The following is a 22,543-nucleotide window of genomic DNA, read 5'->3' on the forward strand; positions in this document are numbered from 1 at the left end:
GTGTTTATGCTGCGATGTATAATTAGCATGTATAATCAATCATATGAGTCATCCGATCCGATGTGTATTGTATGTATTCAAGAAAAATATTATAAAAAATATAACATTATAAATTATAAAGTTATAATTTTCTCTTATGTATTAATCAGCTTATCACTACCATCAAGTCCCTAAATTACGCTTTTAAATTATTCAATTATTTTCCAGAAATAATTTTCAAGATAAAATGAAAAAATTCCCTTTAGAAGAATAATATAAAAATCGATATTATGAAAAAAACATATTTTAGAATCTTACTCCAATATATATTTTTGATCTTGTAGATCGTTATACTAAATTGATAGATTGCTATCAATTAATTCATACATCTCTATTCTGATATCTCTCATGTAATTTTTATACGTTTAATGATTGTGGGCGCAATCTTCTTCTACTAATTATTACGTGTCATCATCGAGATCGACAGTACCTTATGACGCATTAAGATAATAAAAGCGAACCCTATGGGAGCATTTACACAACAAATTACTCATTGCTTCGCAGGCAGTTGACTCTAGTGTAGATATATAATAGATCGCTTCAAAGTCCACGACTCGTTTGCTCACATTCGCTCGTTTAGCACACCTGCGTTCTTTGTGATAACCGTTTATGAGCTTTCATGTGCTCCTAGTTTAACAAAGGTAGATCATTAACTTACAAATTATGGGGAAATCGAAGACGAAAGTGCAGTGAAAAAGTGACTGTCACAACATTATCCGATCTGACACGTTTATTTGTGTAGACTTGTATTAGTCAACTTTAACATGCTGCATACAATGATCAAACGTGAACAGATTAAACTAATGTGAATATTAAGTAAAAAAAATATAAAAATATACTACATGTTCCTAAAATATTGAAAATAAACAAATTAGTAATCAAATATTGCAAAATAATTAGTTTTGTCAAAAAAGACATTTTTTCCTCAAAATTAGATTAATGATTTCAAAGTTTGTTCGTTTTGTTGTAAGATGTTGAAAAATTAATTAATACGAAATCAACAAAAAACTATTTTATTTTCGCATATGCTATCATTAATCATATTTATCTGATTTTGAATATCTCAGATGCTCGATCACCTGAAAGTTCGAGACAAGATCGTTTAAACGAGAGATCGAATGTTTAATCAAAAAACACGATATGGGGAACAAAAGAATTATGAAGCTATTTAAACGTCCAAAATGCTTGACTGAAGCGGTAGCATCAGTGATAATTCTAAATCATTTAATGGGAGTTCGTGCTTTTGAATATCCTCGTGGCCGGCCAAGACCTATACTTAGCCTAATTTATCTTCTGCTTCTATACTGTTTGTACTATGTTGGCTTTCGGCATTTGGAAGAAGAATATTACTTGAGTATTAAATTACTAAAGCTGGAATACTTTTTATACAAAATGTTGGATTATATTGTTGCTTATTTGATCATTATTAAACTGTTGTTGGGCTGGTACTATACGAAGGTAAGCATACACAGTAGAAAAATTTGTTTTCTTGTTAAAAACGGTCTCTGTTAAAATTTTTTGTTAATTTAACATATTGCTGTTATTAATTGAATTTAATTGTTAATTTAAAACTGAAAAAATATGTAAAAATAAAACAATATGTATCTATGTTTAATTTTACACAAATAAATATGTTCTGCTTTATTAGTGACAAGATTTATCTGTTAAAATTTACCGAAAAAAATTTTGATTTTCTATTTTATAATATAAGTAGAGATGATAAAATCTAAAATTAACATATTTTTAATTAATTTTTACATTAAAAATATGTTAATTTTACACAAAATTTATTTTAAATTATTTGAAATTTCGCATTTATTTTATATTAAAACATTAACACAATTTTGTATTTTCATTCAACATATCCATATTATGTTAAATTAACACGAAAATTTCTGTGGACCATTTGGGACATGTGGTATCTGTTAAATTTAACATAAATTTTTCGACTGTGCAAGTATGAAATAAATATATTGTACATATAATATATTGCAAATGAAACATTTGTATAAATTGACATTTGTAGAAGTTCAAGGCTTGCTACAGAAAAATCTCCGACATCGACGAAACATTGCGACAGCTTGGAGCAACAGTAAACTATAATAAAATATATTTTATAACGATCGGAGTACTGGTTATCTGGTTTTCATTCACCTTCTTTGCATGTGTTGTGGTCTACATCGTAATGCGGGCGCATTCAGATGCATATAGAACTGTCGGCTCGATTGTGGTATATTCCTACTCAATGGCTGTCAGTTCTGTTATCATCTTCGAATTCTACATATTTGTAAAGTATGTAAACTAGCTTTGTAAACTCCGAAATTTATTTGAATCAAGTTTAATCTAATCAAATATGTATTCTCTTTCTCAATTAGAACGTAAGAATTTAAAGCTAAAATTAAGACTAAGATTAAAACTATAAGAAATTATTTGTTTGTGTGAGCTAAGTCTTGATTTATTGCTCGTTTAAATAAAAATAAAAGAAATAATATTAAAATAAAAAATATATCTAACACATATTGTTCTACAGATGCGTACTAACGAGGTTTGAGTTGATCAACCAACTCTTACATGAAAGTTCATCAGTGTCATTGGCAAAAGAGATCAAATTGGGCTGTTTTGAAATGCAAGATTATGTTAAAATCATAAATGTTGATCAACAAAAGAGTTTATATTCTATGAATATATTATCTCATTGTTGTCGACAATTGCACCACAGAAAAAATATTACTGTATCAGAAAAACAAAATTCAATCAAATCGAATTTCTCATCTTATTTTCAAAAACAGTCTCAAGGGGAACTTCGAAATCGAAAACATAATTTTGTAATGACAAAATGTCAAAGACGTAAATATCTATTACAAACAACTAAGTGAGTATAGAAATTATGAAATAAATTGTTGTAAAATAATTTCTATAATTAATAGCAATAAAAATTGAATAATCAAATTGAATGATTAAATGTGTCAATACATTTTTAAAATATTTGAGATTAAGATTTGTGATTTTTGTCTTTTGTCTACGAAACAATTTGAATATTTTAATCAAATTTTTTGTGTAAAATAAAACTGTGTGTGTGAGAGAGAGATTGAAAATTTTTTCAAATATTTTAGCTTAAAAAATTGGTTTTTAGACAGGTGCATCTAGAACTGTGTAAATTATCAAAAACACTATGTATTATCTTTGGTGTACAGACAGCTTGCGAGATAGGAGTGATTATTATGTTTCTTACTGGGGTTGGCTATAATTTGTACACTCGATATTTTTCACAAGGACACCAATCTTTTACAAACAGTTTGATGCAACAATTAACTGTGACAATCTTAATGAGTGGCATTCAATTTTTGAAAATTACATGTTTAAGTCGTGTTTGCAAACGTGCAGCCGATGAAGTAATTTATTTTGCTTATTATTATTTTATTAGAAATTTAATTAGTAATTAATATTTATATTTCTGTAGGGAAATAAAACTATTGAGCTTGTTTATTCAATTTACGGATGTGACACAAAGTCTGGTGTGCAAGAGGAGGTTTGTTTGCGACATACAACTTTCAACATTAATTATATAACTATTATTACTACTTCTTATATCAATTATAGCATTAATGATCATTTTCAATTATTTCAGATTCAACAATTTGGTCTTCAAATATTACAGTGTCCAGTGAGATTCTCCGCCTATGGTATTTCTCTGGATAATCATGTCCTAACTATGGTTTGTATCGAGTTATTATATATTGCTAATTTTGTATTAATTAATAATTTTTTGTTAATTTTTTGGAAACGTAATATATAAAATTAAAAAAAATTTTTAATCTAATATATTTCATATATAGATAATTTATATATATATATATATATATATATATATATATATATTCATGTGTGTGTACAATTTATAACATCGTACAGATATGATAGTGTTATGCTTTTACTTATAGATGCTGAGAATTGTAACAACCTATTTAGTTATCATGGTACAAGTAAGCAACTCATTGGAGTCGAATAAAACGATTACAAATGTAACATAAGTTTTAAATATAATATACAATTAATTTATTTAATTTATATTGTATTTAAGAAACTATAAATGTTAATTTTTAATAATTAAATTTTAGAATTATAATTTTAATTAAATTTTAAAACAAATAATGTATTAAACATTAAACAAAAATATCGTAAATATAAAAATTATATAACATAAAACAGATATGGAATTATTTTATTCAGACTATTCAATAAAATATTCAATTTTATTCTTTTGCTATTAAAACTTTAGAATTAGACTTTGTACTAAATTTTGAAATATATTACTACTTAATTGGAAATAGTATCGCACATTTTTTTTATTAATATAATAATAGAAAATATTTTTGTATGTCATATTTACACTTTTAATTTTCCCTATTTATATAATTACTTAATATTGAGCTAAAAAATTCTCTGTACACATAACTAATCAATTTTAATGAAATATTAATTTTCGTTGAAACCATGTACTACCGTCTTTCTAGATAATTAAATTAACTAAATATACATTCTTTATTACGCGTTTCTATTACAGTTAAAATAGTCTCACAATCTTGCAAGTGTAATTAAATGCATATTAAGATATTATAATATGAAAGTCACCGGTGACCTACGAAGCACGGAAAGCTCAGTGTAAGTCGCCAGCGTATCATAGTGATGAATGTGTTAATAAAGTTAATGTGCGCGCGTTATCTTCTTTCAGTAATAATTTCATGTGCCGTTATCGACGCTAACGGAATTTTCTACTTCAAGTTAAAATAATTAAATTAATAAAAGCAAGTACTACGAGAGTACAACAAATTACGCACACAGTTACTTTGCATACAGTTGACTCTCTTATATAATATGTCATTTCAAAGTCCACGATTTGTTTGCTTACGTTCGCTCGTTTAACACGCTTGTGTTTTTCACATACGCTTGTGAGCTTCTATGTGCTCCTAAGATGTTTTACAAAAGCAGATTATTAACTGACGAATTATAGGAAATCGAGAACAAAAGTGTAGTGAAAAAATGACTGCCATAATATCTGATACCTTAATTATTATCAGTGTAGATCGATTTATATTAATCAAATATAATATGCTGCATACGAAGTGGATAAATTAAATTAATGTAAATATCAGGTAAAAAAAAAATTAAAAATATACTACATACACTAAGACGTAGAAAAAAAACAAATTATTAATTAAAATATTATTAATAATATTTCTCATTTCAATAAATATCTCAGATGCCTAATCAGATGAAAATTTAACTAAGGAAATAATTATGAAGGAAATAATTATGAAGCTATTTGCACGTCCGAAAAACTTGGCCGAGACGATGGCACCAGTGATAACTCTGAACCGTTTAATGGGACTTCATGCTTTTGAATATCCTCGTGGTCAGCCAAGACCTATGCTCAGCCTAATTTATCTTCTGTTTCTATATTGTTTGTACTATAGTGGCTCAATGTATTTGGAAGACAACTATTACTCAAACGTCAATTTATTGAAACTGGAACACCTTCTGTATAAACCATTAGAAACCATAGTTATTTATTTGATATTTGTTAAGTTACTGCTAGGTTGGTGGTATACAAAGGTAAGCAAATGTGAAATAAATATATATAACATTTTATAAATAAAACACAGAAAAAGGAAACATTAATTTGTGTGATTAGTGTGCCATTCGACGAACTATGTGCAATTTTTAAAATATTCTGTATTGTATAAATTAATTGTGCAGAAGTTTGAAACTTGCTGCAGAAAAATCTTCGAGATCGACGAAACATTGCGACAGCTTGGATCTGCGATAAATTATGATAAAATATATTTTATAATAATCGGTGTAATGATCGTTTGGTTTGTAGTCCACTTGTCTGTGTGCATTATGGTATTTATTGAAGTAAGGATGCAAACAGATGTATATATAACAATTGGCACTACAGTAGTATATTTTTATGAATTGGCTGTCAATTTCATTATCATCTTCGAATTCAACATATTTGTAAGGTAAGTAAATTAACTTTATAAATTGACTTATAATCTCTGAACAACTTAAAAGTTATTTTGATTATGTGTGTATATATATAAAATAAATGTAATAATATTAATGTTTAAAAATATAATATCTGACACATGTCGTTCTGCAGATGCTTACAAATGAAATTTGAATTGATTAACAAACTCTTACATGAAAGTTTGTCAGCATTATCAACAAAAAAGCTAAAGTTGGGCTTTTTTGAAATGAAAGATTATGCTAAAATTATGAATATTGAGCGACAAATATGTTCAATTCCTATGAAGATATTACCTTACTGTCGACAGGTAAAATTTTGAAATAAATAGTATTTATATAAAAAAAAATTAAATTTGTCAAATTGCACATTTAATTACATTTTCCATCTCATTTTCAGAAACAGTTACGAAGAGAATTTCGAAATCGGTCTCAAAGACACAATTTCGTAATGACAGAAGGTCAGAAACATATGTATCTGTTACAAATAATCAAGTAAGTATATAAATTATGAAGTAAATTGTTATAAGATAATTTCTATGAATAAATAGCAATAAAAATTAAACAAGATCAAATGGCAAGAAAAATTTTTTTTAATATTTGACATTAAGATTCTTATGATTCTTGCTTACAAAATAATTTGTTAAATATCTATAATTTAAATCTATTTTTTCGTGTGAAATAGAACTATGAGAGGGAGAAAAATTTTTTAAGAATTTTTCAAATAAGAATATTTATAATCGCCTAAAAAACTGTTTTTTTTTTTAGACAAGTTCATCTAGAATTGTGTAAAGTATTAAAAACAATATGTATAATCTTCGGCATACAGATAGCTTGCGAACTAGGAATAACTATTATATTTCTCACTGTATCTCTCTACAATTTGTACATTCGATATATTGGACAACAGATAATGACATACAATTTAATGCAGCGAACAGTTATAATAATTCTAATAAGTGTTCTTGATATTTTGAAAATTACATTTTTAAGTCGCGTTTGCAAAGATGCAGCCGATGAGGTAAACTATTGTACACATTATTATTTAATTAGAAATTTAATTAATTAATTAATACATATTAATTAATGGAATTTAATTAATAAATATAAAATAATTAATATTTATATATGTTCAGGGGAATAAAACTGTCGAGATTATTTATTCGATTTACGGATGCGATATAGAATCTTATATGCAAGAAGAGGTCTGTTTGTGATATAACACCTTTCATAAAATTCATTTCATTATTTTTAATTATTATATTCATCGTGGCATTAATTTTCACTTATTATTATTTCAGATTCAACAATTTGGTATTCAAATATTACAAAGTCCGGTGAGATTTTCTGCGTATGGTATTTCTTTGGATAATCAAGTTTTTACTAAAGTTTGTATCGAATTGTATCAAGTTATTATAAACTATTAATTTTAAGTAAATAATTTTCAGATAATTTTCTGGAAATGAAACATATATACATATTTAAAAATACTTAGTAATGTTTTTTACGGATCATAAAATAAAAAGCTGCTTTTGTAATTTTATTTAGATTAAAAATAAAAAAAATTGTAGATAGATAATATATGTATTAAATTATGTTTCAATATCAAATAATTTTAAATTATAATTATATATCTACATATATAATAAATATATATTTAAGTTATAATATTACGCAGATATATAATAGTGTTATGCTTTTCTTATTTATAGATGCTGGAAATTTTAACAACCTACTTAGTTATCATGATACAAGTAAGCAACTCATTGGAATTGAATAAAACTATTCAAAATGTATAATATGATATGCATATTTAAATTTATATTATATTTAAAAATTTGTTAATAATATATATAAATAATTAAATTTTAAAATTATAGTTTAAATTAATAAAAAAATTAATGTATAACAAATAAAAATGTCGTAAATATGAAAGCTGTGTAAAATAAAGTAATGTGAAATTATTTAATTTAAGATACTCAATAGATGTTTTTTCTTATCTTAATAGACTTTATATATTATATATTATTATAATAAGATATTGTATAGAATATTACATAATACAGTATTTTATTCAGCCATAAAAATTTTAGAATCAGATTTTGTACTAAATTTGTACTTTTTGCTACCCTCGTTTATTTAATTCAATACATTATATTTAATTAAACAGATAGTATCGCGAACTTTTTCTATTAAATTTCTAATAAAAAATTAATTTTCCTTGAAAATGACGTACTATACCATTTGCGTCTGGGTCTTTCTAGATCGTTGAAAAAAAAATTAATTTTTTTACTAATGTATTTTGTTCATTACGAGTTTCTATATTACTATTAAATTAGCTTTAATCTTATAAATGAAATTATAATTACATATTATATAGTAACACATTACAATATGACAGTTACGGGTGACTTACGAGGCATAGAAAGTGTGATGTTAGTTGTCAACATTAAATGGTGATGAATGTTAACGATATGCGTAGTTTTCTTCCAGTAATTTTTTCACGTGTCGTTATCGAGATCGACAGAATTTCATAATTAAAATAATTAAAACATTAAAATAATAAAAACGAGTCTTATGGGAGCATTTGTACAACAAATTACGCATTAGTTCACTCACAGTGTACTCTCGTGTATATATATATATATAAAATAGGTCGTTTCAAGATGTACGATTTGTTTGCTTACGTTCGCTCATTCAAAACACGTGCGTTCTTCATGATAATTGTTTGTGAACTTTTATGTGCTCCTTAGATGTTTTATAAATCGTTAACTTACGAATTATGGAAAATCGAGCACAAAAGTATAGTGGAAAAGTGATTGTCACAACACAGTTTGACACGCTATCTGTGTAGATTGACTTATATACCTATATTAGTCAAGTATAACACACTGCATAAAATGATTAAATGGATAGATTAATCTCATGTAAATATCAGGTAAAGAAAAAAATAAAAATATACTATATGCACTAAGACGTGAAGAATACATAAATTATCAATCAAATAACACAATATAATCAGTTTTATCAAAAAGGAATTTTTTTCGTCAAAATTAAATTAATGATTTCGTCAAAGTTTGCAAAATGCTTGTTTTATAAGATGTTGAGAAATTAATTAATACAGAAAGTGACCATTTTGTTTCCACATATATGTATGCTACTATTAATTATATTTATCTAATTTTAAATATTGCAGATGCTTATTCAGTTGAAGGTTCAAGAAAATTTCAATTGAGTCATCAAATTTTTAATCGAAGAATCATCATACGCGAGGAAGGAAGTAATTATGAAGCTATTTGCACGTCCAAAAAATTTGTGCGAGGCGATGGCACCAATAATAACTCTGAACCATTTAGTGGGACTTCGTGCTTTTGAGTATCCTCGTGGTCAGCGAAGACCTATATTCAGTCTGATTTATCTTTTGTTTCTTTATTGTTTATATTATGTCGGCTCAACGTATTTGCTAGATGAATACTACGCAAACCTTCGTTTACTAAAGTTGGAAAACGTCCTGTATAATATATTCGAAATGATTATCATTTATTTGGTTTTTGTTAAATTGTTGCTGGGTTGGTGGTATACCAAGGTAAGCGAATGTGAAATAAATATATATATAATATCTTGTGAAATCATATAACAGATAAAAGAAACGTGAACTCATATGAATGTGCCGTTCGACGAATTATGTGCATTTTTTAAGAATATTTTATGTCGTATAAATTAACATTTGTGCAGAAATTCGAAGCTTGCTATAGAACAATTTTCGAGATCGACGAAACATTGCAACAGCTTGGATCGACAATAAATTATGCTAAGATGTATTTTATGATAATCGGTGTAATGATCGTCTGGTCTATATGCAACTTCTCTATATGCACTGTGGTCTTCTTTATAACGTTGGTGCAATCAAATGTATATAGTACAATTGGCACTACAGTGTCATATTTTTATGTATTAAGTGTCGATACTATTATCGTCCTGTATATTAGTAAGGTATGTAAACTGACTTTATAAACTCTATCAATAACTTAGAAATTTTAATTTTATATAATTATATATATATACATATTGTATATACACATATTTATATGAAACATATATTACTAGTCAATAAATTATTGCTCATTTTATATAAAAATAAATTTAATAATATTAATATTAAAAAAAATGATAATATCTAACTCATACCATTATGCAGATGTTTACGAATGAGATTCGAACTGATCAACAAACTCTTACATGAAAGTTTGTCAGTATTATCGGCAAAAGAAATAAAGTTGGGCTTTTTTGAAGTGAAAGATTATGTTAAAATCATGAACGTTGAGCGACAAAAGTGTTTGTTTCCTACGAAGATATTATCTCGTTGTGAACAAGTATAATTTTGGATAATATATATTTATTTTCTATATCAGAAAAATATAATAATTAAATCGCAGATTCAATCACAATTTCCATCTTATTTGCATTTTCCATTTCTAGAAACAGTTACAAGTGAAACCTCGAAATCGATCACAAAGACACAATTCCGTAATGACAGAAAGTCAAAAACATATGTATCTGTTACAAGTAACCAAGTGAGTATAAAACTTATAGGGTAAATTGTTGTATAATAATTTGCATAAATATATAATAACAATAAGATTTAAGCAAAAGGATTAAATATATCAAAATTATAAGATATTTGACATTAAAATTAATGATTTTTGTTTACGAATTCGAAACAATTTATTGAATATCTAAAATCGAAATCAAATTATTCTTGATATAAAATAGAACTTTATAAGAAAGAAAGAAAGAGAAGTAGAGAAAAGAGAAAATTAGTTTTTTTTTTTAATAAAAATATCTTTAGTTGTTTAAAAAAATGTTTTTTAGACAGGTTCACCTAGAATTGTGTAAAGTATCAAAAAACGTATGTTTTCTCTTCGGCATACAGACAGCTTGCGAGATAGGAATAATGATTTTGTTTTTCACCGTATATTTTTACAATTTCTACGTTCGATATATTGTACAACAACACGAAGTCACAAACAATGTGACACAGCAAACAGCTGTGACAATCATACTGAGTATCATTAATATTCTGAAAATTATATCTTTATGTCGCCTTTGCAAAACTGCAGCTAATGAGGCAATTTATTTTTCATATTATTATTTCAATAGAGGTATTTAACTAATAATTAATATTTATATATTTATGCAGGGAAATAAAACTATCGAAATTATTCAATCGATTTACGGATGCGATACAGAATCGGGTGTGCAAGAGGAGGTCTGTTTGCGATATATAACTTTCATCATTGGTTATATAACTATTATTATTAATTATTATATTAATTATGGCATTAATTTTCACTTAATATTATTTCAGGTTCAGCAATTTGGTATTCAAATACTACAAAGTCCAGTGAGATTTTCCGCGTATGGTATTTCTTTAGATAATCAAGTTCTAACTATGGTTTGTATCGATTTTTAAAAAATTAGTAATGTTTTTTATAATTTATGAAATAAAAAGCTAATTCTATGATTTAATTTTGATTAAAAAAAAAAGTTTATAGATAGATAATATATATTAAATTATGTTATCAATATAATAATTTTTAATATTGCTATATATCTATATACATATACTGTATAATCAATATATATTTAAATTATAATATTGTACAGATATCTAATTATGAAATGCTTTTCTTATTTATAGATGCTGAAAGTTATAACAACTTACTTAGTTATCATGATACAAGTAAGTAACTCATTGGAGTCGAATAAAACTATTTAAACAACTTCAATAGTATATAAATCTTACAATTAAATATATATTGTATATTTAATATACATATATTTAAGGAATTATAAGTATTAATATAAATAATTAAATTTTAGAATTTCTAGTTTATGTTGTAATATTTATGAAACAAAAATGTCGTAAATATAAAATCTTTGTAAAATAAAGCAATGTGAAATTATTTTAATATTTTATTTCAGGATATTCAATAAATCCCTTTCTTAGCTTCAATAGATTTTGCGAGATATTTAATAAATCATTTTATCTTCAGTCATTAAATATACAGTATAATTAATTAAATTTGAGAATTAGACATTGTACTAAATTTTGGAATACTTAATTGATCAAATTATACTTAATTGAAAAGAACGTAACACGCACTTTTTTCATTCCATTAATATAAAAATAATATAAAAAAGATACTTTTGCACGTCATATTTTGATATGTTTAACATTCTTGATTTATTTATACTTATTTATTGATATCAACGATAACAACGAAATTTTGTGTTCTATGCACAACTAATCAGTTTTAATGAGATATTTAATATTCCTTGAAATTGACGCTTTAACATTCGCAAACAGCGTTTCTAGATCGTTGAGAGATAAATTAATTTTTTTACTAATGTACTTGGTTCATTACGCGTATCTATTACAAAAACAAGTCACATTCTTGCAAATGTAATTAATTGCATTACTACATTATGAAAGTCATAAGTGACCTAGGACACAAAAAGCTCAGTGTTAGTTGTCAGTAACCATGGTGAAGGATGTGTTAATAACGATAATGTGCGTACAACCTTCTTCCAGTAATTACTTCACGTGCTATCAACGAGGTCGGCAAAATTATATAATTATAATAAAACTATTAAAATAATAAAAGCGAGTTTCATGAGATCGTTTATAAAACACACAATTGCACATTGCTTCGCGTACATTGGCTCTTGTAAATATATATTGTTTGCTCTTGTTTACTCGTTTAGCGCACATTTGAGTTTTTTATAATAATCACTTGTGAGCTTTTATGTGTTCCTTAGATGACTTATTAAGGTAGTTGTTAACTTACGAATTATAGAAAATCCAGGACAAAAGTGTAGTGAAAAAGTGACATCAAATATAATCTCATTGCATATACAATTATAGTAAGTGAATAAATTAATGTAAATAGGTGAAAAGATAAAAAAATACTAAACGCATTAAAACTAAAACATGAGGAATAAATAATAAATTATTGATTCCTCATCAAATAATGAAAAATTATTGATTTTATAGAAAAAAAATTTTTTTGTCAAATATGGTTAATAATTTCGTCAAAGTTAGCAAAAAGCTTCTACAATTAAATGTTAAAAAATTAATTATTTTGGAAATCAACAAAAATTTCTTTTATTTAAACTATGTATATATTATTATTAACTATCTTATTTATATTATTTTAAATATCTCAGATACCTAATCAGCTGAAAGCTAACGAGAAGAATATTCAAATCGAGTGACTGAAATCTTCAAAGAACATAATACGAGAAAGGAAGTAATTATGAAGCTATTCGGACGTCCAAAAAACTTGGCCGAGACGATGGCACCAGTGATAACCCTAAATCGTTTAATAGGTCTTCGTGTTTTTGAATATCCACGTGGTCGGCCAAGACCTGTACTTAGCCTAATTTATCTTTTGTTTCTTTATGGTTTGTGCTGTGGTGGCTCAAGATATTTGCAAAAAGAATACTATTCAAATGTTCATTTAATGAAGCTGGAATACTTTCTGTATGATACATCAGAAGTTATTGTTATTTATATGATTCTTTTGAAATTACTGCTAGGTTGGTGGTACACAAAGGTAAGCAGCAAGTGTAAAATAAAGAAATAATATCCTATATAAAATACAATATTCTGAATCAAACACAGATAAAGCAAACGTTAACCCGTACATCATTCGACGAACTATATATGTATATTTTTTAAAATTATTTGTGTAATATATATAAATTAATATTTATGTGCAGAAATTTCAAACTTGCTATAAGAAAATCTTTGAGATCGACGAAACATTGCGACAACTTGGATCGGCAATAAACTATGATAAAATATATTTTACAATACTCGGTGTAATGTTTGTCTGGTTTTTAGTCAACTTAACTACGTGCATTGTGGTCTTTATTGTATTGTGGATGCAAACAGATGCATATACTGCAATCAGCAATTCAATGGCATATTTATATATCCTGACTGTCAATTCTATTATCATTTTCGAATTCTACATATTAGTAAAGTATGTTAATTAACTTTATTAATAAACATATAAACTCTATGAACAACTTAGAAGTTTATTTTCATTAACTTTAGTTGATAGATTATTGCTTATTTGTTTAAGAATAAATGTAATAATATTAACGTTTAAGAAAATAATGTCTAACACATACCGTTACGCAGATGCTTACAAATAAAATTTAAATTAATTAACAAACTCTTATATAAAAGTATCTCAGCATTATCAGCAAAAGAGATAAAGTTGGGCTTTTTTGAAATGAAAGATTATGCTGAAATCATGGATGTTGAGCGACAAAACTGTTTAATTCCTATGAAGATATTATCTTACCGTCGAAAGGTACAATTAAAAAAAATATATTATATATACATATAAAAAATTAATTTGTCAAATTGCACATTCAATTACATTTTTTATCTCATTTTCAGAAACAATTACGAGGAGAACTTCGAAATCGATCTCAAAGACACAATTTCGTAACGACTGAAGATCAGAAACATATGTATCTGTTACAAATAATCAAGTGAGTATAGAAATTATGAAGTAAATTGTTGTTAGGTAATTTCTATAAATGAAAAATAAGCAAATCAAATGTCAATAAAAATTTTTTGAAATATGTGATATTAAGATTCTTGTAATTTTTGCTTACGAAATAATTTGTTAAATATCAATAATCTAAATCAACTTTTTTGTGAAATAGAACTATGAGAGAGAGACAGAGAGAGAAAAAGAGATTTTTAAAGAATTTTTCAAATAAGAATATTTTTAATTGTCTGAAAACTGTGTTTTTTTAGACAAGTTCATCTAGAATTGTGTAAAGTATCAAAAACAATATGTATAATCTTCGGCGTCCAAACAGCTTGCGAAATAGGAATAACAATTATATTGTTAACGGGAACTCTCTACAACTTGTACATTCGGTTTTATGTACAAGAGCACAAGCTCACAAACATTTTAATGCAGCAATCAATTATAATAATCTTAACAAGTATTCTTGATATTTTGAAAATTACATTTTTAAGTCGCGTTTGCAAAAATGCAGCCGATGAGGTAAACTATATTGTATACATTATTATTTTATTAAAAATTTAATTAATTAATTAATACATATTAATTAATGTAATTTAATTAATAAATATAAAATAATTAATATTTATATATGTTCAGGGAAATAAAACTATGGAGATTATTTATTCGATTTACGGATGTGATACAGAATCTGGTATGCAAGAAGAGGTCTGTTTGTGATATAATACCTTCCATAAATATTATTTTTAATTATTATATCCATCGTGGTATTAATTTTCACTTATTATTATTTCAGATTCAGCAATTTGGTATTCAAATATTGCAAAGTCCGGTGAGATTTTCTGCGTATGGTATTTTTTTGGATAATCAAGTTCTAACTATGGTTTGTATCGAATTGTATTGAGTTATTATAAACTGTAAATAATTTTCAGGTAATTTTTGCTGCGAACAAAATATATATACATATTTAAAAAAATTTAGTAATGTTTTTTACGGATCATGAAATAAAAAGTTGCTTTTATAATTTCATTTCGATTGAAGATAAGAAAATTTTAGAGATAGATAATATATATATTAAATTAAAAATGATTAATTATGTGAAATTTAACATTAAATGTTCAATATCACATAATAAATAATTTTTAATTATTATTATATATCAAAATATATAATAAATTTATATTTAATATAATAATATTATGTTTTTCTTATTTATAGATGCTGAAAATTATAACAACCTACTTAGTTATCATGATACAAGTAAGCGACTCATTGGAGTCTGACGAAACTATTCAAAATGTATAATATAAATTATAAATACATGATATGCATATTTAATAAAAATTATATTAAAAAATGTTAAATATTAATATAATTAAACAATTAAATTTTAGTATTATAGTTTAAATTGTGAAATAATATATAAAATAATATATAGTTTAAATTGTAAAATTATTAATGTCTATCAGTCAAACAAAAACATCATAAACATACATTCTATGTCACTAAAGCAATGTAGAATTATTTTATTCAGAATGTATAATTTGTAAATCCTTTTGTTTCTTTAATAAACTCTGTAAGAGATTAAATAAATTCTTTAATTTTTAGCTTAATTATAAAATTTTATTAATTAGAATTATATTTGGTGAACTTTGAAGTACTTAACTAATGATGTACTAATAAATTTTTAAATTTGACTTTGTACTAAATTTTGGAATACCTAATTGACTAAACTATACTTAATTGAATAGAAAGTAGCACGCGCTTTTTTATTCCATTAATATAACAATAATAGAAAAAAATACTTTTGCACGTTAATTCGACATTATGATTAACATTCTTGATTTATTTAATCACTTATTGATATCAACAGTAATAAGAAAATCAACAGTAATAAGAAAATTATGTGTTCTGTGCACAACTAATCAGTCTTAATAAAAAATTAATTTCAATTAATTTTCCTTCAAACTGACGATCTATCATTCGCAAGTAGCGTTTCTAGAGCGTTGAGAGATAAATTAATTTTCTTTCTAATGTACTTGATTTATTACGCATTTCTCTTACAATCATAATTGCAAGTCGCAATCTTGCAAATGTTATTATAATTGCATTAACACATAGTATAACAGTCATAAATGACCTAGAACATAAAATGTTCAGTGTTAGTCACCGGTAACCATGGTAAAGGATGCGTTAATAACGATAATGTGCGTAAAGGCTTCTTCCAGTAATCATTTCACGTGCTATCATCGGGGCCGGCAAAATTTTATATTTCAAGTATTAAAAGTATTAAAATAATAAAAGCGAGTTCTATAAGAGCGTTTATATAACAAATTGGTCATAATTGCTTCGCATATTGTTGACTCTTGTAAATATATAATAAAATGTGTCATTTTTTCAAAATTCACGATATGTTCATTCTCGTTCACCCGATTAGTACATTTGTGTTCTTCATGATAATCACTTCTGAGCTTTCATGTGTTCCTTACATAATTCACATAAAGATAGATTCTTAACTTACGAATTATAGGAAATCGAGGACAACAGTGTAGTGAAAAAGTGACTTAATCCAGTATAATTACATGACATATATATACAATGATCGTAAGTGAATAGATTAATATAAATAGATGAAGAAATAAAAAAAACCATATGCACTAAAACTATAAAACATGAATAAATAATAAATTATTGATCAAATAATGTAAAATAATTAATTTTATCAAAAATAAATTCTTTTCGTCAAAATTTGGTTAATAATTTCGTCAAAGTTAGCGAAATACATTTGTACTTAGATGTTGGGAAATTAATTAAATTGGAAATCAACAAAAATTTCTTGTTACTATGTATATGTTATTATTAACTATATTTATCTCATTTTAAATATCTCAGATACCTAATCAACTGAAAGCTAACTAGAAGAATATTCAAATCGAGTAACTGAAATTTTTAAAGAACATAATACGAGAAAGGAAGTAATTATGAAGCTATTTGCACGTCGAAAAAACTTGTGCGAAGCGATGGCACCAGTGATAACTCTGAACCGTTTAATAGGACTTCGTGCTTTTGAATATCCTCGTGGTCGGCCAAGACCTATACTCAGCTTAATTTATCTTTTATTTCTTTATGGTTTGTTCTATGGTTCAAGTTATTTGCAAAAAGAAAACGATTCACGTGTTGGTTTACACAAGCTAGAATACTTTCTGTACGAAAAATTAGCCATCATTGTTAATTATTTCATCTTTGTTAAATTATTGCTAGGTTGGTGGTATACGAAGGTAAGCAAGTGTGAAATAAAAAATAATATCCTATATAAGATACAATATCCTGAATCAAACACAGATACAGAAAACGTTAACCAGTGCGTCATTCGACCAACTATATGTATATTTTTAAAAATATTTTGTGTAATATTTTGTATAAATTTTAACATTTGTGCAGAAATTTCAAGCTTGCTATAGTAAAGTCTTTGAGACCGACGAAACATTGCGACAGCTTGGAGCAGCAGTAAATTATGATAAAATATATTTTATAATACTCGGTGTAATGTTTGTCTGGTTTCTGTTCAACTTATCTACATGCATTACGGTCTTTATTGTAGCGTTTGCGAAAAAGCAAGATGTATCTACTACAGTCAGCTGTGCAATCGAACTATTTTATATGCTGACTGTCAATTCTATTATCATCTTCGAATTATACATATTAGTAAAGTATGTAAATTAACTTTATTAATGAATTTATAAACTCTATAAACAACTTACAAGTTTATTTTGATTTTATATATATATGTGTAATAATATGTATGTGTGTGTGCGTGTGCGTGTGATTCGTAACTTTAGCCGGTAGATTATTGCTCATTTGTTCAACATTAAATGTAATAATATTAACGTTCAAAAAATAATAATGTTTAACATATGCCGTTATGCAGATGCTTACAAATAAAATTTGAATTGATTAACAAACTCTTATATGAAAGTATATCAGCATTATCAACAAAAGAGATAAAATTGGGCTTTTTTGAAATAAAAGAATATGCTAAAATCATGGATGTTGAGCGACAAAAGTGTTTGATTCCTATGAAGATATTATCTTACTGTCGCCAGGTACAATTTTAGAAAAAATATTATATATATAAAAAAAATAAGATTTGTCAAATCGCACATTTAATTACATTTTTCATCTCATTTTCAGAAACAACTACAAAAAGAACTTCGAAATCAGACTCAAAGACACAATTTCGTAATGACAAAAAATCAGAAACATATGTATATGTTACAAATAATCAAGTGAGTATAGAAATTATGAAGTAAATTGTTAAGATTAAATTTATAAAATAATTTCTATGAATAAATAACAATAAAAATTAAACAAGATTAAATGGCAATAAAAAATTTTTTAAATATTTGACAAAGATTCTTGTGATTTTTGTTTACGAAATAATTTGTTAAATATTAATAATCTAAATCGACTTTTTTCATGTGAAATCAAATTATGAGAGACAGAAAGAGAGAAAGATTTTCAAAGAATTTTTCATATAAGAATATTATAATTAATTGTCTGAAAAACCGTGTTTTTTTAGACAAGTTCATCTAGAATTGTGTAAAATATCAAAAACAATATGTATAATCTTCGGCGTACAGATAGCTTCTGAAATAGGAATAACTATTATATTCCTAACTGTATCTCTCTACGCTTTGTACATTCGATATATTGAACAACAACAGACGATAACAAGCACTTTAATGCAACAAACAGTTATAATAATCCTATCACGTGTTGTTGATATTTTAAAAATTACATTTTTAAGTCGCGTTTGCGAAGGTGCAGCCGATGAGGTAAACTATTGTGCTCATTATTATTTTAATAGAAATTCCATTAATTAATCAATACATATTAATTAACGTAATTTAATTAATTAATATTAAACAATTAATATTTATACTTGTGCAGGGAAATAAAACTATCGAGATTGTTTATTCAATTTACGGATGTAATACAGAATCTGGTATGCAAGAGGAGGTCTGTTTGCGATATTACACCTTTTACAAGTATTATATTTTTTAATTATTATATCCATTGTGGCATTAATTTTCACTAATTATTATTTCAGATTCAACAGTTTGGTATTCAAATATTACAAAGTCCGGTGAGATTTTCTGCATATGGTATTTCTTTGGATAATCGAGTTCTTACTATGGTTTGTATCAAACTGTATCGAGTTATTATAAACTGTTAATTTTAAGTAAATAATATTCAGGTAATTTCCTGTGAACAAAATATATATACATATTTAAAAAATTTAGTAGTTTTTTACGGATCATGAAATAAAAAGCTGCTTTTATAATTTTATTTCGATTGAAAATAAAAAAAATTTATAGATAGATAATATATGTATTAAATTACGTTTCAATATCAAATAATTTTTAATTATTATTATATATTTACATATATAATAAATATATATTTAAGTTATACTATTACACAGACATACAATAGTGTTATGCTTTTCTTATTTATAGATGCTGAAAATTGTAACAACCTACTTAGTTATAATGATACAAGTAAGCAACTCATTGGAGTCTGATGAAACCATTCAAAATCCATAATATAAATTATAAATATGTAATATACATATTTAATATAAATTATATATAAAAAATTATAAATATTAATATATATAATTAAATTTTAGTATTATTGTTTAAAGTGTAAAATAATATATAAAATAATATAGTGTAAATTGTAAAATAATTAATATATATCAATCAAACATAAATGTCGTAAACATACATTCTATGTAAAATAAAGCAATGTAGAATTATTTTATTTAGAATATTTAATATATAGATCCTTTTGTTTCTTTAATAAACTCTGTAAGATATTTAATAAATTCTTTAATTTTTAGCATAATTAAATTTTATTCATTAAAATTATACTTTGTAAACTTTGGAGTACTTAACTGATGATATACTGATGATAAATTATAGAATTAGACCTTGTACTTAATTTTGGAATACTTAATTGATCAAAGTATACTTATATATATATATATAATTGAACAGAACGTATCACGCGCTTTTTTCTTTCATTAATATAACGATAACAGTTAATTACTTATTGATATCAACGGTAATAAAGAAATTTTGTGTTCTATGAACAACTAATCAGTTTCAATAAATTTAAATTAATTTAAATTAATTTAAATTAATTATTCTTGATATTGACGTTCTAACATACGCAAGTAGCGATTGTAAAGCGTTAAGAAATAAATTAATTTTTTTACTAACGTACTTGGCTTATTACGCGTTTCTATTACAATTACAAATACAGGTCGCAATCTTGCAAATGTTATTATGATTGCTTTAACACATAGCATAACAGTCATAAATGACCTAGGCACACAAAAAACTGTTAGTCTTCGGTAACCATGGTAAAAGATGTGGTTAATAACGATAATGTGCGTAGAGTCTTCTTCCAGTAATCATTTCACGTGCTATCATCGAGGCCAGCAGGATTTTATAACTGAAATATTAAAATTATTAAAATAATAAAAGCGAGTTCTATAAGAGGGTTTGTACAACAAATTGGACATTGCTTTGCATACTGTTGACTCTTGTAAATATATTATAGATTATGTCTCTTTTCCAAAATCCACGATTTGTTTATTCTCGTTCACTCGTTTAACACATTTGCGTTCTTCATGATAATCACTTGTGAGCTTTCATGTGTTCCTTACATAATTCACATAAAGGTAGATTTTTAACTTACGAATTATAGGAAATCGAGGACAACAGTGTAGTGAAAAAGTGACTTAATCCAGTATAATCACATGACATATATACAATGATCGTAAGTAAATAGATTAATATAAATAGGCTAAAAAATAAAAAAAAATTATATGCACTAAAACTATAAAACATGAGGAATAAATAATAAATTATAGATCAAATAATGTAAAATAATTAATTTTATCAAAAATAAATTTTTTTCATCAAAATTTGATTAATAAATTCGTCAAAGTTAGTGAAATGCATCTGTAATTAGATGTTGGGAAATTAATTAGTTTGGAAATCAACAAAAATTTCTTTTATTTGTACTGTATGTTATTAATATTAACTTTATTGACCTTATTTTAAATATCTTAGATATCTAATCAGTTGAAAACGAAAGAGAAGAATATTCAAATCAAGTGACTGAAATTTTCAAAGAACATAATATGAGAAAGGAAGTAATTATGAAGCTATTTGCACGTCGGAAAAACTTGTGCGAAGCGATAGCACCAGTGATAACTCTGAACCGTTTAATAGGACTTCGTGCTTTTGAATATCCTCGTGGTCGGCCAAGACCTATACTCAGCTTAATTTATCTTTTATTTCTTTATGGCTTGCTCTATGGCTCAAAATATTTGCAAGAAGAAAGCTATTCATATATTAGTTTACATAAGCTAGAATACTTTGTGTACGAAAAAACAGACATCATTGTTAATTATTTCATCTTTGTTAAATTATTGCTAGGTTGGTGGTATACAAAGGTAAGCAAGTGTGAAATAAAGAAATAATATCCTATATAAAATACAATATCCTGAATCAAACACAGATACAGAAAACGTTAACCAGTGCGTCATTCGACCAACTATATCTACATTTTTAAAAATATTTTGTGTAATATTTTGTATAAATTTTAACATTTGTGCAGAAATTTCAAGCTTGCTATAAGAAAATCTTTGAGATCGACGAAACATTGCGACAACTTGGATCGGCAATAAACTATAATAAAATATATTTTATAATACTCGGTGTAATGTTTGTCTGGTTTCTATTCAACTTAACTATGTGCATTGTGGTCTTCATTGTATTGTGGACGCAAACAGATGCATATACTACAATCAGCACTTCAATGGC

General features: G+C 25.6%; 4 protein-coding genes and 2 pseudogenes across 10 annotated transcripts in view; 5 read left to right on the forward strand and 1 right to left on the reverse strand.

The window, feature by feature from the left end:
- The window catches only part of LOC114931943 (uncharacterized), an 89,157-nt gene that overhangs the window by 58,676 nt on the left and 7,938 nt on the right, over positions 1-22,543 (reverse strand). The window contains exon 3 of one of the 5 annotated variants that reach the window (XM_085482757.1): positions 20,870-21,164. The exons of the other annotated variants lie outside the window; for them this stretch is intronic. Coding sequence (XP_085338883.1) covers positions 21,159-21,164 — 6 coding nt within the window. The 3' untranslated portion in view covers positions 20,870-21,158. Of the gene's footprint in view, positions 1-20,869; positions 21,165-22,543 lie in introns of those variants that run through there. 5 annotated transcript variants of the gene reach the window in all.
- LOC114932022 (uncharacterized) lies at positions 329-4,070 on the forward strand. The gene is made up of 8 exons (XM_029304198.2): positions 329-680; positions 1,107-1,497; positions 2,066-2,331; positions 2,570-2,911; positions 3,173-3,431; positions 3,500-3,568; positions 3,668-3,754; positions 3,981-4,070. The coding sequence occupies exons 2-8, from the start codon at positions 1,180-1,182 to the stop codon at positions 4,068-4,070; spliced, it is 1,431 nt and encodes a 476-aa protein (XP_029160031.1). The 5' UTR covers positions 329-680; positions 1,107-1,179.
- On the forward strand, positions 4,597-9,066 carry LOC114931933 (uncharacterized). The gene is made up of 9 exons (XM_029304088.2): positions 4,597-5,652; positions 5,797-6,062; positions 6,203-6,377; positions 6,467-6,561; positions 6,835-7,087; positions 7,203-7,271; positions 7,368-7,454; positions 7,779-7,820; positions 8,820-9,066. Exons 1-9 carry the CDS (start codon positions 5,338-5,340, stop codon positions 8,883-8,885), a joined length of 1,368 nt encoding a protein of 455 aa, XP_029159921.2. The 5' UTR covers positions 4,597-5,337; the 3' UTR covers positions 8,886-9,066.
- LOC114931937 (uncharacterized) lies at positions 9,352-11,845 on the forward strand. The gene is given in 9 exon segments (XM_085483568.1): positions 9,352-9,652; positions 9,802-10,046; positions 10,265-10,439; positions 10,503-10,526; positions 10,528-10,640; positions 10,939-11,194; positions 11,267-11,335; positions 11,435-11,521; positions 11,768-11,845. Coding segments are annotated over 9 exon segments (1,347 nt in total). The 5' UTR covers position 9,352.
- On the forward strand, positions 12,596-15,959 carry LOC114931938 (uncharacterized; annotated as a pseudogene). Its single transcript, XR_014924868.1, has 10 exons — positions 12,596-12,687; positions 12,927-12,993; positions 13,297-13,685; positions 13,852-14,117; positions 14,327-14,453; positions 14,543-14,637; positions 14,909-15,164; positions 15,282-15,350; positions 15,439-15,525; positions 15,861-15,959. The product of XR_014924868.1 is annotated as an uncharacterized LOC114931938 (transcript).
- LOC114932023 (uncharacterized) lies at positions 19,557-20,635 on the forward strand (annotated as a pseudogene). Its single transcript, XR_014924870.1, has 4 exons — positions 19,557-19,661; positions 19,753-19,839; positions 20,162-20,264; positions 20,630-20,635. The product of XR_014924870.1 is annotated as an uncharacterized LOC114932023 (transcript).

Source organism: Nylanderia fulva, unplaced genomic scaffold, assembly GCF_048542155.1.
Source record: "Nylanderia fulva isolate GAGA-0341 unplaced genomic scaffold, ASM4854215v1 Scaffold10, whole genome shotgun sequence".
Lineage (NCBI taxonomy): Eukaryota > Metazoa > Arthropoda > Insecta > Hymenoptera > Formicidae > Nylanderia > Nylanderia fulva.

What these genes read in the sequence shown, in the direction of transcription:
- LOC114932022 (XM_029304198.2), top strand. Translation starts at nt 1,180, where the DNA reads ATGGGGAACAAAAGAATTATGAAGCTATTTAAACGTCCAAAATGCTTG. An exon ending in AGTCTGGTGTGCAAGAGGAG is followed by an intron (nt 3,569 to 3,667) that starts GTTTGTTTGCGA and finishes CAATTATTTCAG; the next exon opens with ATTCAACAATTTGGTCTTCA. An exon ending in ATAATCATGTCCTAACTATG is followed by an intron (nt 3,755 to 3,980) that starts GTTTGTATCGAG and finishes TTTTACTTATAG; the next exon opens with ATGCTGAGAATTGTAACAAC.
- LOC114931933 (XM_029304088.2), top strand. Translation starts at nt 5,338, where the DNA reads ATGAAGGAAATAATTATGAAGCTATTTGCACGTCCGAAAAACTTGGCC. An exon ending in TAGGTTGGTGGTATACAAAG is followed by an intron (nt 5,653 to 5,796) that starts GTAAGCAAATGT and finishes TTAATTGTGCAG; the next exon opens with AAGTTTGAAACTTGCTGCAG. An exon ending in GAATTCAACATATTTGTAAG is followed by an intron (nt 6,063 to 6,202) that starts GTAAGTAAATTA and finishes GTCGTTCTGCAG; the next exon opens with ATGCTTACAAATGAAATTTG.